Genomic DNA, 15,336 nt, shown 5'->3' on the forward strand with positions numbered 1-15,336 from the left:
TTTGGGATTTTGAGTTTTCTTCACTACTATTAATTAACAGCAATAACTAATAAACTGCCTTAATCCAGGCTGCCTCTTGTCTGCTGTAGCCCTGTGCATGGAAGTGGGAGGCAAGCTCTGTGTCCTTTTACAAACCTGCCTGGGTTTATCCTGCTGAAGTGTCCTTCCCAGGGCATCTGCCCTTGGTGGAGATGGGGGCAGGACCTGCAGCTTCTTCGGCCTGTGAAGCAGCTGCACTAGAAAAGGACTTTTTAATTTACTTTTTAAATTTTTGTCTACTGTCTTCAGGTAATGTTGCAAAATTGGTCTAATACAGGAAGCATACTGTGTGTGCATTGGGGTGAATATCTCCTGTGCCAGGGCAGGAGGTGATTCCTGTGGCCCTGTATTGGAGCATCACAGTAAAGCTCAGCTGTCCTAAAGCAGGGTTGGGCTGAGACTCAACCAGCCTCTCTCCGTGCTGTGGGGGGGACTTCTCTGAAACCGGGGTGCCAGCACTGCTGTGTGTTCAGCCTGGTGCTCCTGCTCTGGGAGCTCTCAGCTGTAAGTACACAAACCAAAGCAGGCAGGAGCACTGCTGGCTTCCTTCTTGCAGTCTGGCATCCACCTCTCCTTCCCTGACCACTGCGTGTGAGTGTAAATCATGTCCCAGTCTGCCTGCCTTCAGCCTTTAACTCTGCATTTCTGAAAGCCACACAAATCATTTTGATCCTGGAAACCTCAGCAAGAAATACTTTATTTTTTTTTTTCCTTTCCAGTACAAACACTTTTTCAGCTTTTAAAATCTGAACAAATGTACAAGGTTTTAAAAACAATAAAACACAGCCTTTTACCAAGATCAGTTAGCAACTGCCTCGCAAAGCTGCCCATGCAAGGACAACCACACAGGCACCATCTCCTTCCCTCTCCGCAAGCCAAAATTTTTTAAAAATGCCCTCTTTTGTACAAAGTTCATTTCACTTTTTAAACATGAATAGCTGAGAACTGTAATACAAGCTGTCCATAGCTTCAAGTGACTAGTCAGGAATAGTTCAAACATAGCACCATTTTCTGGAAGGTCAGACTTCTTCCTTGTCCTAGTTTAGTTATGGCCAGTCCCAGCTCCCTCTGTACTGGAGGAAACTGGTGCTGTTCAGCTGCTCTCTAACCCAGGCATGGGAAGGGCTGAGCCTGGCCCTTGGCTTCATTTTCTCTTTGGTTGTTGCAGCCCTTTTTCTCCTTGTTGTGAGAGGATGTGGGGAGGTGGGCAGGATGCTCCATTGCAAAGTACCAAGGGCTGACTTGAGACTCCTTCCATGGGCTGGGGGAAATGAAATAGCTTCTTTTTTGTCTAAGAGCAGGTTTTGCAGGGTGCCTGAAGGCAGCTGGAGGTTGCTTCTCTGCTGGAGAAGTGTCTCAGCAGCTGCAGCATAGCTCCAAAACAGCAAATCCCAGAGCAGCGAGCGGATCCTGGTGCTGTGAGCATCCGGTGGGGCTCAGTGAGCGGTGGGACCTCAGGCCCCTTCTCCCTCCTAGAGCTCTCTCTACTCCTACGGCTGATGGCCCACGCTCCTCTGGCAAAGGAGAGAGTTTTTACCACATCAGGGTAACATGATGCAGCCAAATGGACTCGGTGATCCCTGTGGTTCTCCCCAGCCTGGAAGCATCTGCTTCAGGGAGATCATCCAGTTTTTCTGGGAGGAAACAGGGGAGAAAATGCAGCTGGATGCATCTCTGCTGGGAGCTGGTGCTGCTTTGAGCTGTTTGGAGGAGGGGGGGGAACTGGGGTGCAGAAGAGCAGGGATGACCAGGTGAGGGTGATGGGCACGAGGTGGGAGCTGGAGGCTGGCTGGCGTGGGAGGGCTCGGTGAGCTGCAATGTTGAGCTGCTAGAAAAATATGTTCCTCTGCTATAAAGTGCCAGAGCTGTTAAGATGGAGGCTCTTTAATTTCCTCTTCATCCTTTCTGGTAATGAAGTCCCCGTTGGCTGAGCAGCGGAGGACGCCCATGCCGGGCTCCCCAGGTGAGGTGGGTTTTGTGTGCGACAGCCACGCAGTCCAGGTGCCGGCTCCGTATGGCAAGGCTGGAGTTGCTGAGGAATATGTGCAGCCTCCTCCAGCCTGCATGTTCATGGAAAACTAGAGCCAAGCTGAGAAAATAATGTTGCCGTTCCCAGGCTGAGGAGAGGCCTGGAGAGCTGCCCTGCTCCCTGTCCCCAGCGCTGCACGGTCAGTGCGGGGCCCTGGGGCTGCGGCAGCCCAGTGGGCTCAGGGGAACATGAGGAGGATGCAGATAAGGCCTCTTTCTCACACCCTGGAGTGGCTGCAGCTCTCCTGCCCTGGGCTGAGATGAGGGAAACCACGTTCACAGTTTGAGAAACAAAAACAGGAGAGAACTAGAGCTGGAGGGAGGGATTACTCCATGTCCAGCAGAGACACACATGTGTCTTTGGGGAAGACACAAGTTTTCGACACCCCTTCGTGTCAGTCCCAGGTGTCACCACAGAGAGGGTGCAAAGCCCGGTAGCCCCTGTGGCAGATGCACTCGACCCCCCCGCAGGGCCTGTCCCCAAATGCTGGTGCAGTGGGTTGTAGCTGCTCAGTGAGATTCTCCAAAATACGGCAAGGGAGGTGGGGGCAGCAAGAGGAAACTTGGAAATTGAATGAGCACCATGACAGTGGATTGTTCAAAAATACATACATATATATATATATACCACATATATATATGCATAGTGTGTTTTCCCAATGCGTATCCTCATATGCTCCATAAGGCATGTGTGTTTGCATGAAGGAGGGAACAGGATAAATGGATTTACCATACACGAGGAGGGCTGTTGTCTCGGAGAGGGGAAGGCAGTTCCCAGGGAGATGTGTGAATACGTGTGTTCTTTGAAATCCACAATTCCTGGGGTGAGTTTTGTTCCCCATAAGGAGCTCTGGCTCTGCTCAGTCCCTGCATCAAGACACAGGTGGTCTTTAGGTCAGAGAAACTCCATTCCTCAACTGACAACTACAGGGTTGTGTTCTCCAAGAAGCGATAAATCCGCAAAAATAAAATTGAAAAAAAAAACCAAAACAGAAACGAAAAAAGTGTTCCCGCCTCCAGCTTCCTCCTGAATTATCCTTCTGGGGTCGTCAGCCCAGGAACCAAAGCAACGAAGCAACGCCCCCGGCCAGGAGGCAGAGACCCAGCTGCTGGGCCTTGGGAGGTGACTACCCTAACAGAGTTAGGAGTTATGGAAAAGTGGGGCCAGCAAGATTTTTTTTTTAAAAAATAAAAAAAGGTTTGTAGCAGCTTTTAATTTACCTTTTCATTAAAAAAAATATCCCAAGAGCTGTTGTCACATTGGAGCGAGTCTGTGTGATATAAGTTAATCCTGTCCTTCGTGGGGAGGAGCAGGAAGCTGCTGCCCCTCTGCCCGCTCTTCCAAGTGGCTGACCTGCTCCGACAGCTCGGAGACCTTGGCTTGGCAGTCGAGCAGGTTGTCCTTCAGTCCCGTTATTTCCTGAGAGTGGGTAGCCAGGGTCCCGTTCATGTGGTCCATGTAGTCCCACAAACTGCCCGTGTGTTTCTCCAGTTCGTCCCTGATGCCATCCAGACTCCCCGTGACAGCACCCAGCCGGCCACAGATGTTTTCCACCCGAGCCACTCGCTCATCGAAGTGGGCGATCTCCTGCTGCAGATCATGGCCCACACTCTTGCAGGAGCTCAGGTCACTGATGATCCTGGCTTTGAGTCGTTCCAAGTCTCCCTTGAGGTTCAGGACACGCCGGTTGCTGAAGAAGAGCTGGGAGCCTTGGTCATTGACTTTCTCCTGGATGGAGTGGACCTCATCCTCAATCTTCCGCTCGTGCTCATCCAGCGAGGAGTTGACGTGTGACATAGTGTCTGAGTACTGGGAGACAGAGTCCTTGAGCCCTGTCAGAGACTTGCTCACGGTGTTCAGGTTGATCTTTAGCAAGGTGATTTCCCCTTGCAAAGCCCCCGATGCTTCCTCCTCGATTCGCCGCTGGATCTCCAGGATGGTGGCGTTCAGCTTGCGCAAGAGGTCGTAATTGCTGTCCATCCGGAGAAGCAGGTCCTGGTTCTTGTTCTGGCAGTCTTCGATCTCTGTCCGGAAGGTTTCCACATCTTTGGAGGCGGAGGAGCAGCCTAGGGAACAAGTGTTCTCCAGCGTGATGAGGCGGTTCTGCAACACCTCCAGCGTCTTATCCGTGCGTTTCCTCATGCTGGCAAGCTCTCCCTCCAGCACGGGCACCACCGCTCCATCCATGCCCATGGGAGAACTGACATTGTTCAGCTCCCCCACGATGGTCATGAACCTGTCCTCCAGGGTCTGCATTTTGTCTTCAAAGGCAGTCCTCATGCCATCCACCTCTGCCACCACCGTGCCTCTCATGCTGTCCTCTATATCAGAGCAGCAGCTCCCTGCTTCTCTCTCTGTAGCATTGAGTCTGGCTTCCAGGTCCTCAAAGCGCCCTTCAAAAAGGTTCCCTAGAGTGACAGTGGAGATTTCTCCATTCAGCTGTGAGTGCAAGTTCTTCTGGGACTCGGAGATGCTGTGAAGGCCTTTCTCAAGGATGTTCATGCGATCGGTGAGGTAGTCCAGGTTGCTGCAGCAGCTTTCCACCACCGTCAGCCCTTGGATCTGGGTCTCCAGCTGGGAGATCTCTTTCTTGATCTCCAGCTCCTTCCCATCCAGCGTTTGCTGCAGCCGCAGGTTGGCAGCTTTCTCCTCCTCGCACTGCTGCCGCACCTCTTGGAGCCGGAAATCACACGTGGTCTGGATCTTGCCCAGCTTCTTCTCGAAGCCGTCAAGCAGCTCTCCGCGCAGGTTGCTCAGCCGCGTGTCCACGTACTCCTCCAGCAGGTCAATGGAGGTGAGGGGCGAGGGCCGCGCTGACTCCAGAAGATGCTTGATCTGCCCGTCGTGGTCCAGGACCATGCCGCGAACCTCGTGCAGCAAATCTGCCTTGGTTTTCAGCACGTCGCTCACCTCCGTCACTTTGGTCAGGATCTCGCCCACGGGAGGGTAAGTGGCAATGTCGGCTTTGTCCGCCACATCCACCAGGCCGTCAGGAATGATGCCAAAACCCACAGTTGAGTCAGGCGCGCCCGGGCTGTTCATCAGGGAGCCGATCATCTTGGTGGTGTCCTCCTGGATGGCCAGGCGCAGGCGGTCCCCCAGGCCGCTCACCATGGTGTGCAGGCTGTCGTAGGACTGGGAAAGGCGTCTCACCTCCTCCTCCAGACGGTCCAGGCGGTCCCCAAAGAGACTGGGCAGCTTCCTGCCTGCACGGGGAAAGAAAGAGAGAGGGGACAGTCAGGGCTGGTGTTCCTTTGACATCTCTCCTAGGCTGTCTTCTAGATTTGAGTCGATTTCCATACTAACATTAGCTCCTGTCCCCCTGTTGTTGTCATTTCAGCCAGATATCAGCCCAACCTTCCTCCTTTTCCCTAACATCTCTTCCTAAGCTGATCAGGAAACCCTCTTTTCTTTCACTGCGTGGGATCAAACCCTCTGTTCTCAAGTTCAATAGCGGGTGATGAGAAGAACCCGGGAGAGTTTCATATTGAGACACAATCTATTGACCCCAAAATTAATGGAAAAAATGCTTCAAAGCAACGAGGAAAGGCAACTTTGAAGCAACACGTTTTGAAATAAACTATATTAAAACAGCAAGTGACCCTCAAAGCAACCAAATGTCAGGTGTCTGATCAGGAAGCAGGTCACCCACCACGGGTTTGCCAAATTCGTGCCCTGTGCTGGAACACAGAGAACCCAGAGGTTTGAGAGCGTGCCGCTGGTGTGGTAACCCGGGGATGTGAAGCAGGAGTGAGATCTCACCATACTGATTCTTCTTTGGTCCTGGGAACAGGTCAGGGTGGCTTTTTGGATGGGGAGGCAGTCTGGGGATTGGAAACATCTTTTGCCCCGGAGGCATTTTAGGGCTGGGATGCTGGGGCAGGAGGCCGGGCTGGTCGGTCGGGCTGTCGTGACACCCTTCTCCCATGAAGCCCGGGCAACACCTCCAGGCCAGCTCAGTCACTGTCTTGTAGCCAATCTTGTATTTGGGTCTGAAGAAGGTGCGGTACCTTTCCAAGACAGGGGAGGAAAAGAGAAGACAGTTTAGAGAAGCAACCTCAACATCAAGCGATAGAGAAGAGCAGGACCGTGTGTCCTGTTGGGTGTGGGAAAGCCGGGCTGAGGGCCATGTGCACACCTGCAGACCACCACCCAGCTCCTCCAAGAGCTCTTGCTGCACCACAGCTCAGTGCACCAGCACAGCATCCACTGAGGGACATCACTCATCAACCAGCACTCCAAAAACATGTGCTCACCCTCTCCAGGACTGGACCATGAGGTACAGGTGTGCTGGCACATGGTGAGAGTACAGTTCTCCCCAACAAGTTGTTAACACAACTAGATGAGCCTGAGAAGTAGCCTGGAGTTGAGGAAGGTCTATCTGAGAAGAGCCATTACTTATGTATCTGTGGTTTCTGGAGAGGTTTTCTTCGTTTATTGGATTTTTTTTAAGCTGGGACTCCTGATCTCAGTTTAGAAAAGCAGCTAGAAGTGTATTGCTGTGGTCTCTGGCCTGATAGATGACCACTGTGACAGACACCACACAGTTTGGCAACTTTTGGCCTGGGGGAACATGAGATGAAGTGATGGAAGCGATTCCAAAACCCCTGCAAGCTCAGATCACTTCCAAGAGGGGTCTGGGCTGCTTGTGGGTGTATTTTGCACTTTAAATAGACCTAGAGACTTTCCTAGTGGGGTAAAAAAACACATCTTAACTCTAGTCCTGTCCTGAAGCCTCCAGGAAGGTTGAAACACCTTTGCAAAGGTATTTTCTCCATCTGTGGAGGGATCAGTTTGATGGGAAGCCTATGTGGCTTGGGCCAGCCTTGCAAGCAATAGCTTTGGCAGTGGAGCAGCAGAGCCCTGGCAAAGTTCACCTTCATGCCACGAGGTGTGCACAGAGGATGGCTGCTTGCACCTCCTCCTGCCCCAGCTGGGATGCCCTGGGAGGTTTCACCATCACCAATTTGGGCACCACAACATTGTCCCCCTCCCTTACACAGCAAACAAAGGTGTGAGCCCACCTCCTTGCCCAGTGGGACAGACACTCTCTGTCTCTGCTCTCGCTCTACGTGGGGTCCCACCAGCCCCACGGGGAGGACTAGCTGTGCCTGGCTCTTCTGTGGCACATTCCTGTGAGGTGGCAGGGATGGACAGGACCCCGGCAGCCCCCATGGCCCCCCTGCCAGCCAAGCTGCACAGGGCTGATGACAGCGTCTCTCACCACCCCTGAAACGCTGATCCTTTGAACCTGCCTCTTGGAAATTTCCTATTTGAATTTACCAGGGCCTGAAAATCCTGAAGTTTGCTGTTTTGCAGCAACACATACAATCAGGTCCTTGTTCTTCTCCACCACGTTCAGCTGAAGGTCTCTGAGGAGGTGACACAACCATCTGTGAATAGATCCCTTAGACAGAGGGGCTGCGTGAGGTGCTCGCACTTATCCCATCGCTCAAGGCAGCACATGGGGCTGAGCCCCTGTCCCCCCTGTCCCTGCCCAGGTCCTCGGTGTCCCTAGCCCAAGCTGCAGCCCCCAGGCAATGCCACTTCACATGATTCCCAGGGTGATACAGCCACCTCCATACGAACCGCAGGGCAGGAAGAGAAAGCAAACCTAAATCCTCTGTTCTTTGAATCGCTTCAAAATTTCTCAGCATCAGCAGTTTCCCAAAGGCATGGGACAGCTTCTACGCGAGCTCTTCTTTTTGTTATTCCTCTTCCCAGACTCTGCTGACTTTCTGTGGTCTTTCCTTAGTGTGTAGAAGCCTGCCCAGATCTACCGCTGAAGGAGATTGTTGTGTCCAGCCACTGTCAGGAGCTGAAGTGAGGACGAGGATGGCATCCAGAAGGCAAAGCACCTTCTCTGTGTCAGACTGGCCTCTGTAGAGGAGCCCAGAGCCTTGTCCCTCTGTTCCAAACAGCAGCAAGGGGAAGTATTTATTGCAGCTGCACAAACATTAGCTGATGGCCCCAGTGTGTGGAAAAACGATATTTCCTTTTCATGCAAGGATGCAGCATCCAAGGCTGTTGCAGGTCCAGCTGCTTTCAAAAAACACCCTGGTTTTGCTCTGGTTTTGTTCGAAGGGCTGGAGGAGCCGAGCAGCAGACACAGAGGAGATGGCAGGGGCTTTGAGGATCCTCTGCATGGGTACCAGTGGTTGCAGGATGTCCTGAAGTCTGCAAATGCTGCTAAAGCACTTCTGATGGGAGCAAGGAAAGAGCCAGGAGAGGCTCTTTGTCACCGCATATGTCACCGCTGGCATGTGGCGAGTCCTGGGCGGCTGCAGCACTGGGTGCCGGTGCCACAGGAGGGGTGCCAGGCTCCGACGAAAGCCCCTCTCGGCCTGGTTTTCCTTGGTGTTCGGCTCTGCTGCTCTCAGCAAGCACAGGGAGGACGCAGAGTGCAGCACTTCTGCAAGGAGCATCATCCCCAGCCAAGGGGCTGCAGGGGGTGGCAAAGCACAAAGCCCCAGTGTCCACCCCGCCCCGGCTGTAGCTCTAGTTTCAGCATGGCAGGGTGTTACCCTCTGGTATTGATGAGGTGGCAGAAAGTTTTGCAAATGTTTTCGTGGGGCAGGAAGCCCTCAGCCACCCCCAACCTACAGGCTCCATTCCCTCCTCCTCTTGGTCAAGCTCTCACCTCACTGCTGTCTTGCTGTCAAGTTGCAGGTCTGTGACAAAACTCTTCCCTGCACACACACCCACGCTCCCTCACGGCTTCCCATGGTGTTCTGATTGATTTCTGATGAGGGACAGAGCTCCCTCTCCCTCCTGACAGATCCCATCTTGCTTCATCCCACCACCGCTGCCCCAGCGCTGCCCGCCCCATCCAGGAAAAGCCCTTCAGCCCCTGGAAAATGGGAGTTGATGGTGGGAAGGAGCCCAAGGAGAGCAGCAACGCGAAACTGGGAGGGGAAGGGAGCTGTGTCCGAGCGTCACCCCGTACTCACAGCACTTTCCCTGGGCACTTGGGTCCCCAGCTGCACTTGTGGTACTCAGCCTTGACGTAGCTCTCAGCCCCGTCCTGCAGCATGCACGTCACATTGCGCTGCACCACGTAGGCACAGTAGCTCCTAGGGAGAAGCACAGTGAGACGTTGTCACCTCCTGTCCCGGACTGTCACCTCCTGCCCCAGCAGGTAGCAGCATCCCAGCTATTCAGCCCATCCCCAGGCAGGTTTGCCCCCCCTGCCAAACACTGCGGTGAGGTCTTGGAGGGGCCAGCAATGGGAGGGACCCCCCAGCCTGTGCAGTTGCTGGGAAGGGGCATCACCCACCCCACCCACTGGGGATGGGGACAGCAGGAGGTCTGGGGGAGTGCAGGGAGTGGGAATAGAGCACCAGCAGCTCCAGGCACAGGACCTCTCCTGAGCCACGTAGCAAACCCAGGTGCTGATGATGAGGTGACTGGGAGGAAGGCTGTGTGGGAAGGATGCGGAAGCACTGGTAGGACAGATGGAGGCCAAGGCTGTTCCAGATGAAGGCAGGGTGGCCGGCAGGAGCAGATGGACTTGGTCTACAGGGGCAGAGACAGCAGGGATGTGTGGCGAGGCAGGGATTAAAGGCAGGTGGATGTGGCAGATGGCAGAGCGGGAAGAGAGGAGGGCACAGGCACACGGAGTAGAGCTGAGGCGGAGATGGAGGGTCAGCAGGATGGAGCAGATGGGCTGGCACAAGCTGCAGGTGCTGGGAGGTGTTCAGTGAGGCAGGAGGATGTGGTTCTCCCTGTGCAAGCTGGGGTCACTGCGGCTCGGCTGCCTGGCCACAGGCTGGGAGGCAGCCAGGATCCTGTGGCATTGCCATCGCATGGCTGCGAAGAGCAGCCTCAAGACTGACCACAGAAACGAGCTGCAGCGCCTCAGCCCAGCTCTCACAGGCTTGGCGTGATGATGGTCTGGATGCTGTTGAGACATCTCTGGCAGGTGAAAGCAAGGGAAGGAACAGGGACAGTCACAATGGAGCAGAAGGGTTTTGCAGAGAGGGACTGTGCTGTGTCCTGTTGGGACAAGTGAGTGTGCACATGTGTGTTTGTGTGCGCAACCCCCCCAGCTGTCACCCTCTGGAGACAGAGCAGTGGGGTCTGAGTGGGGAATGATGGGTGAAGGAGGGACAAGCACCAATGGCAGACACATGAAGACAAAGTACATCCCCCACCCATGCCAAGACACGTCATGAAGCCCCAGTGACCCCATCCAGAGGTTCCAAGCAGGCTCCTCCACCTGCATGGGGTAGGAGCTCCTTTGGCAAAGCTGCAAGGTACAAGCAGGTTCATCCTCCCTCCAACACTCTGGCTCTCCCTGCTCCCTCCCAGCAGGGAGCCCTCAACCCCACACCCCCACACATTCCCCTTGCTGCCCCATGAGCAGCACCAGCCTCTTTGCTCCCCTGGGGCGGGCACCGCAACTCCCAGCAGCGCCCAGCATTGCCGGCCTGCCCGGGCTAGTTCTGCCTGGGCGAGAGGCTGCCAGGCTCAGCGCGTGTGCAGGGATCTGTGCTGCTCCCCACTCCTTCAAAAATGAGTCATTTGTCCGCACACAGGGCCACGCGAGAGCAAAGGCCAGCCACTTTTCTCAGCTGGAGGGAAGGGAGATCATGTGTGCGTGTGCATGTGGAAATTTGGAATCACTGTCTATCCATAAATCCAGGATCCATTTACAAACACACTGCTGACTCCCTCTCTACCTAAGCTACTAGCCAACACGGACAGATCTACTAGCCATTAGTAACAGACACTGACTACCTGCAACTACTTGGCTAAGGTTCTGGCTCACTCTCCTCAGAAAGCCCTTTCCTTCTCACCCACCTGCGACTGGCAGTTTTATAGCTCCAGACTGATGTTTTAAGAGTGAGCAGCTGGAAAATGTTATGGGTTTTGGAAAGCTCTCACTGGCACTGCCAGTATTATTCGTCTCGAATGTTACTTTATTCATTTCAGCTTGTTCATAACACCACATCCTCCTGTTTTCAAAGAAGCCCAAAAGAAACAGTTCTAGCAAACAAGCGGGGAGGGAAGAGAGCCCCCCACCAATGTAACAGCCTTTTTGCGGCTGAATGGAAAAGGTCTGTACTACGTGTAAAGCACACATTCCTCGCCTGCTTGAGCTTTCCAGGTTACTTGAAAACATATTTAAACTCCAGCAAGTCTGTGCTTTACAAGCAAATCAGCAAATTTCCTCCAAACCAATCTGCATTTTCATGTGTAGGTCTGTGCACTGCCATCCTCCCCTCCTGCACATCACACCCCTGTGCCATGCAGAACAGGTACATGCATCTACCCCACAAACACACACGGGCATCCCATCTCCACCACCATCCTTGTCCCACCCGGGACCACAGCTCACACACCCCCCGAGCCTGCTCCCTCCTGGAATCACAGCCCCTGCACCCTGCCGCACCGAGCGGCCCCCCCAGCCTTGCTCTGAGCAGAGGGGGTGCACCAAGACACGTGGACACCCCTGCTCTGCCCTGGATGCCAGCCCCTGGTCAGTGCCCGGCAGCTGGTGTGGGGCAAGGGATGCCCATGGCAGGTACCCAGGGGACAGATGCCCAGCAAAGGATGTCCATGGCCCAACCACTGGCAGATGGTGCCCATGATCGTTAAGGGAGGAGCTGGTACCCACTAAGGGGTGCCTGCGGCAGCCGGTCCCCCAGGGCCGCTGTCCGCTGAGCCCAGACTTGTGGAGGGTAGGCGGTGCCCGCGGTCTGTGCCCGGTAAGGGATGCCCGACGGGAGGCGGTGTCCGGAACGCCCCGCAGCGGTACCCAGGGGCCGATGCCCGGCGGCGGCGTTTCCCGGTGCCCGCGGGATGGGCTGCGCGGCCGCGGACGGGGACGCGCAGAGAGTCGCTTACTTGTGCTTGCCCACCGGCTTGCCGGGGCCGAGCTGCGGGCTGGAACCGGCCGTGTAGAGGCTGTACCTGCCGCCGTAGGGCAGGGGAGCGGCGGGAGGATAGAAGGTGCCCTTGGCGTCGGCGAGGGCGAGCAGCGTCCCCAGGGAGAGCCAGACGAGCAGAGCTCCGCGACGGCGCAGCGCCCGCCGCATGGTCCCGGGCCCGGCGGCAGAACGGGACGGGACGGTTGCGGGCCCCGCCGCGACGGCGCTGCGGAGGGGACCGGAGCGCCGCCCGCTGCGCCCTGCCCTGCTGGCCCTGCCCTGCCCGGCCCTGCCCGGCGGCACACGCTGCTCCGCTGCCCGCCCGACCCCTTTTGTACCGCGGCGGCGGGGGCGGGCCCCGCTCCTCCTCCCGCCCTCCCTCTGCCGCCGACCCCCGGCCCCGCGGGCGGGGAGACAAAGCGGAGCCCCCCAGCTGCCGCCCCCCACCGCATCCACCCCTATTATCCCCCCGCGCCCCCTGAGCAACCCCCGCGGTGCTGAAGCTCGACCCGCACAGCCTCCAGCGAGTTCGGAAGAGAGCGCTGCCGGCCCCGGGGGGGCTGGAAGGGACCTGCACCCCCACCCCGGTTTCGGCCGCAAAGCTACCATTTCTGCCACTGCCCCTTCCCTGGGCACCGGGCGTTTGTCCCCGCGGGGTAGCAGGTGCAATTGGGTCTGGAGCTGCGGAGTACCCGCCTGGCTCCTCGGCCACCCCCAGCCCACAGGTCTGCTCTGCTTCACCCGAGGCACAGGCGAAGAGAAAGGCTGGAGGGACCTTAACTCTGTCCCTCGGGTGTGTGCGGCTTGAGGTGAACTTTGCTGCTGGAGATTGGCGTCTGTCAATCATTTGGCTGGCGCCAGCCTGGCACACGGAGCACCATAGAACCCAGCACCTTGGTTTTGCAGGAAGGGCTATTCTGGAGCTGACATCAGCCCTCCATGGTAGATTTGGGCTTTGCTTCCAGAGAGCGGGGAATCCCTCGCTTTCCTGCAGACCTGTGGATCTCCCACAGCCAAGGGCATTTCCTCCTGGGTGGCTTCGGAAGGTAGATTCAGGTCTCCTACCCCTCTTGCGCACCGCAGAGATCCCTGCTAACCTGCACCCCGATGCCCCCACCCATGGGTGACCCTCAGCAGCAGGTGCTTGGGTGCTGAGTGCCCTACCCTTCTCCCGACACCATTACCCAGGCCCTGCACCTTTAACCACAGTGGTGTAAGAACCTTTGTGTGAGCCATGGGGAACTTTTGCTGTTGGACAAGAGGGAGAGGACTCCCACCCGAGGCACTGGGCAATTTGGGAGAGGGGTAACACCCTTGGTGCTACCCAATGGAGGTCAGCTTGCAGCCCTGCAGAGGTGAGGCCATGCCAGGGAGCAGGAGATTTTGTCATATAAGCTGAGCCTAAGCTGGACATCCTCCTGCCCCTGCGCTGCTCACACCCTTGGGCATCCCAGTGAGACCACACCACGGGTTTGGTGAGGCTACTGCCTCGGCTGGCAGAAGCAAACCCCCTATCAGCCTGGACAGGACACCAACACAGCAAGGCGTGCAGTGCTTCTCCAAAACTCTTGGAGGAAAAGAAGAAGCGGCTGAGAAAGGGTGGCTGGGTGGGATCCCAAATGCAGGAGAGAAACCTGCTGCTGGGGGAAGGAGACATCAAGGCTTGAGCTGACACTGAGACAAAGATGATAAGATACTGAGACAAACAGCCTTTTTCAGTTAAAAGAAGCCTTTGGTTCCATCTGAGGTGAATACAGAAACATTAGCAGGAGAAGAAAAAGCCACAGGAGAGCTGTGCTGGGGGAGGCAGGCTGGAAAGAGCAGGCGGAAAAGCAAGAGGAGGAAGTCTGTGTAATGAACCAGTGCATCCTCTCTGCTCGGTTCAATCTGCTGCAGGGTGTTGCTGCAAGCTGCCGTGCGCTTGTCAGGCTGCACCCCAGAGGTGGCTGCATTATGGTTTTTACGTGGTATATTTGGCAGCACATGAAGCACTTCTCATCCAGCTTGTTGCACCGAATTGTTCCAGTCCACTGGGATGCTGCAGGAGCAACAGTCTATAAGCAACTCTATAAAAACAAACAAAAGTTGACCGAGCCTGCATGGTTTCCTGCTGGATGCCAAAGTCAAGAGCTAACCTTGCGCACAGCCTTAATTTTTTTTCCCTGTGTGTAGGGAGCATGAGCCAGTTTTAATAACAGCGTGCTGCACGTGTGTCTGAGGCCTCAGGAAAAAAACATCTGGTGGTGCACGGTTTCAGGAGAAGCCCTTGGTCCTGGCCTTCAGGGCTGTGCTGTGAAGAACGGGCACGACAGGGCAGAGTGAAGAGTGCTTGTTTGTTCTTGCTGGCCTGGCTGTGAAAGGGAAGGAGGTTGGAGCCATGGCACTTGTGTGAACGTGTGTATATCTGTCTGCCTGTCCCTGCTGTCTGACCCCATTTTTGAAGCTCCGGGTCACTTTCTGCCAGATTTCATAGCGAGGAAGGATCCTCAGAGAGACTGAACATTATTTTGTTGTTCTATTGTCTATTTATGAAAAAAAGTCATCTGGGTAGGCGAGAAAGTGCCAAACTGGGGTCCCCACTGAGGAAACGGATTCATCATCAACTCTATTATAAGACATCAAAGAATCCACACTGGAAAGAGCCATTATGAGTGCCCCAAACCATGGGAAAAACTCTCATGTGCCTTATTAGCCGTGAACTAATCCAACCATGAGACACAGAATGGCAGGAAACCGGCATTTGTTAAGTTGCACTTCTCAGGGAGCAGCTCGGGTTTGACTCTTTGATGCTCAGCCGTGCTGCTGCCGGTCCCCACCGCACCGCGAGCTCTGGCTGGGCACAGGAGGGTGCCCGTGTGGAGCCTGGACCAGCATCCTGGTGTTGGAGAAGTGCTCGTGTGGAGAAGAAACAGGAGACACCTTCCTACCAAGACACCCTCCTGACGTGGGCACATCCCAGGGGTTAACAGAGAAGGTTCTAAGCTCATCTCCCGCAGCCATGAAGCATGTGCTGAGCACCGAGCTCTCCAGCAGAGTGAAAGCCTTTGACACCCTGAACTGCTGCCCGAAGGCTCCACAGATCAGCTCACCAGTAACCTTTGGGTCAGGGAGCACCAGCCCTTTGTGCTTCCCATAAGAAAGTTCTGCTTTCCCTCCTGGCTGCAGAATAAAGGGGATCAGACCAGAGCTGCTGCTACTGATGATCTAATCTGGATGCTGGGCAAACCTGAGACCCTTCCAAGGGACACCTACAGGGGTGCCTGACCGGGGACACTGTGTTCATCCGTGTCCCCATGTGAGCAGCTCCTGCAGCAGCTCGGCATGTGACTAGGGAGCTTGTTTCTCCACCGGGACCGCCAGGAGTTGATTGTTTCAGTGGCACCTCTCACAGCTATG

At 55.5% G+C, this 15,336-nt stretch overlaps 1 protein-coding gene across 1 annotated transcript; it reads right to left on the reverse strand.

Annotated features, from left to right (window-relative positions):
* Positions 1-3,351: 3,351 nt before the first annotated feature.
* On the reverse strand, positions 3,352-12,108 carry EMILIN3 (elastin microfibril interfacer 3; the record flags this gene model as incomplete). The annotated part of the gene is made up of 4 exons (XM_082065288.1): positions 3,352-5,274; positions 5,831-6,078; positions 9,019-9,141; positions 11,918-12,108. 4 exons carry the CDS (start codon positions 12,106-12,108, stop codon positions 3,353-3,355), a joined length of 2,484 nt encoding a protein of 827 aa, XP_081921414.1. The 3' UTR covers position 3,352.
* Positions 12,109-15,336: the final 3,228 nt, after the last annotated feature.

The sequence above is a fragment of the Streptopelia decaocto genome (assembly GCF_964273445.1).
Source record: "Streptopelia decaocto genome assembly, chromosome: 14".
Taxonomy (NCBI): Eukaryota; Metazoa; Chordata; class Aves; order Columbiformes; family Columbidae; genus Streptopelia; species Streptopelia decaocto.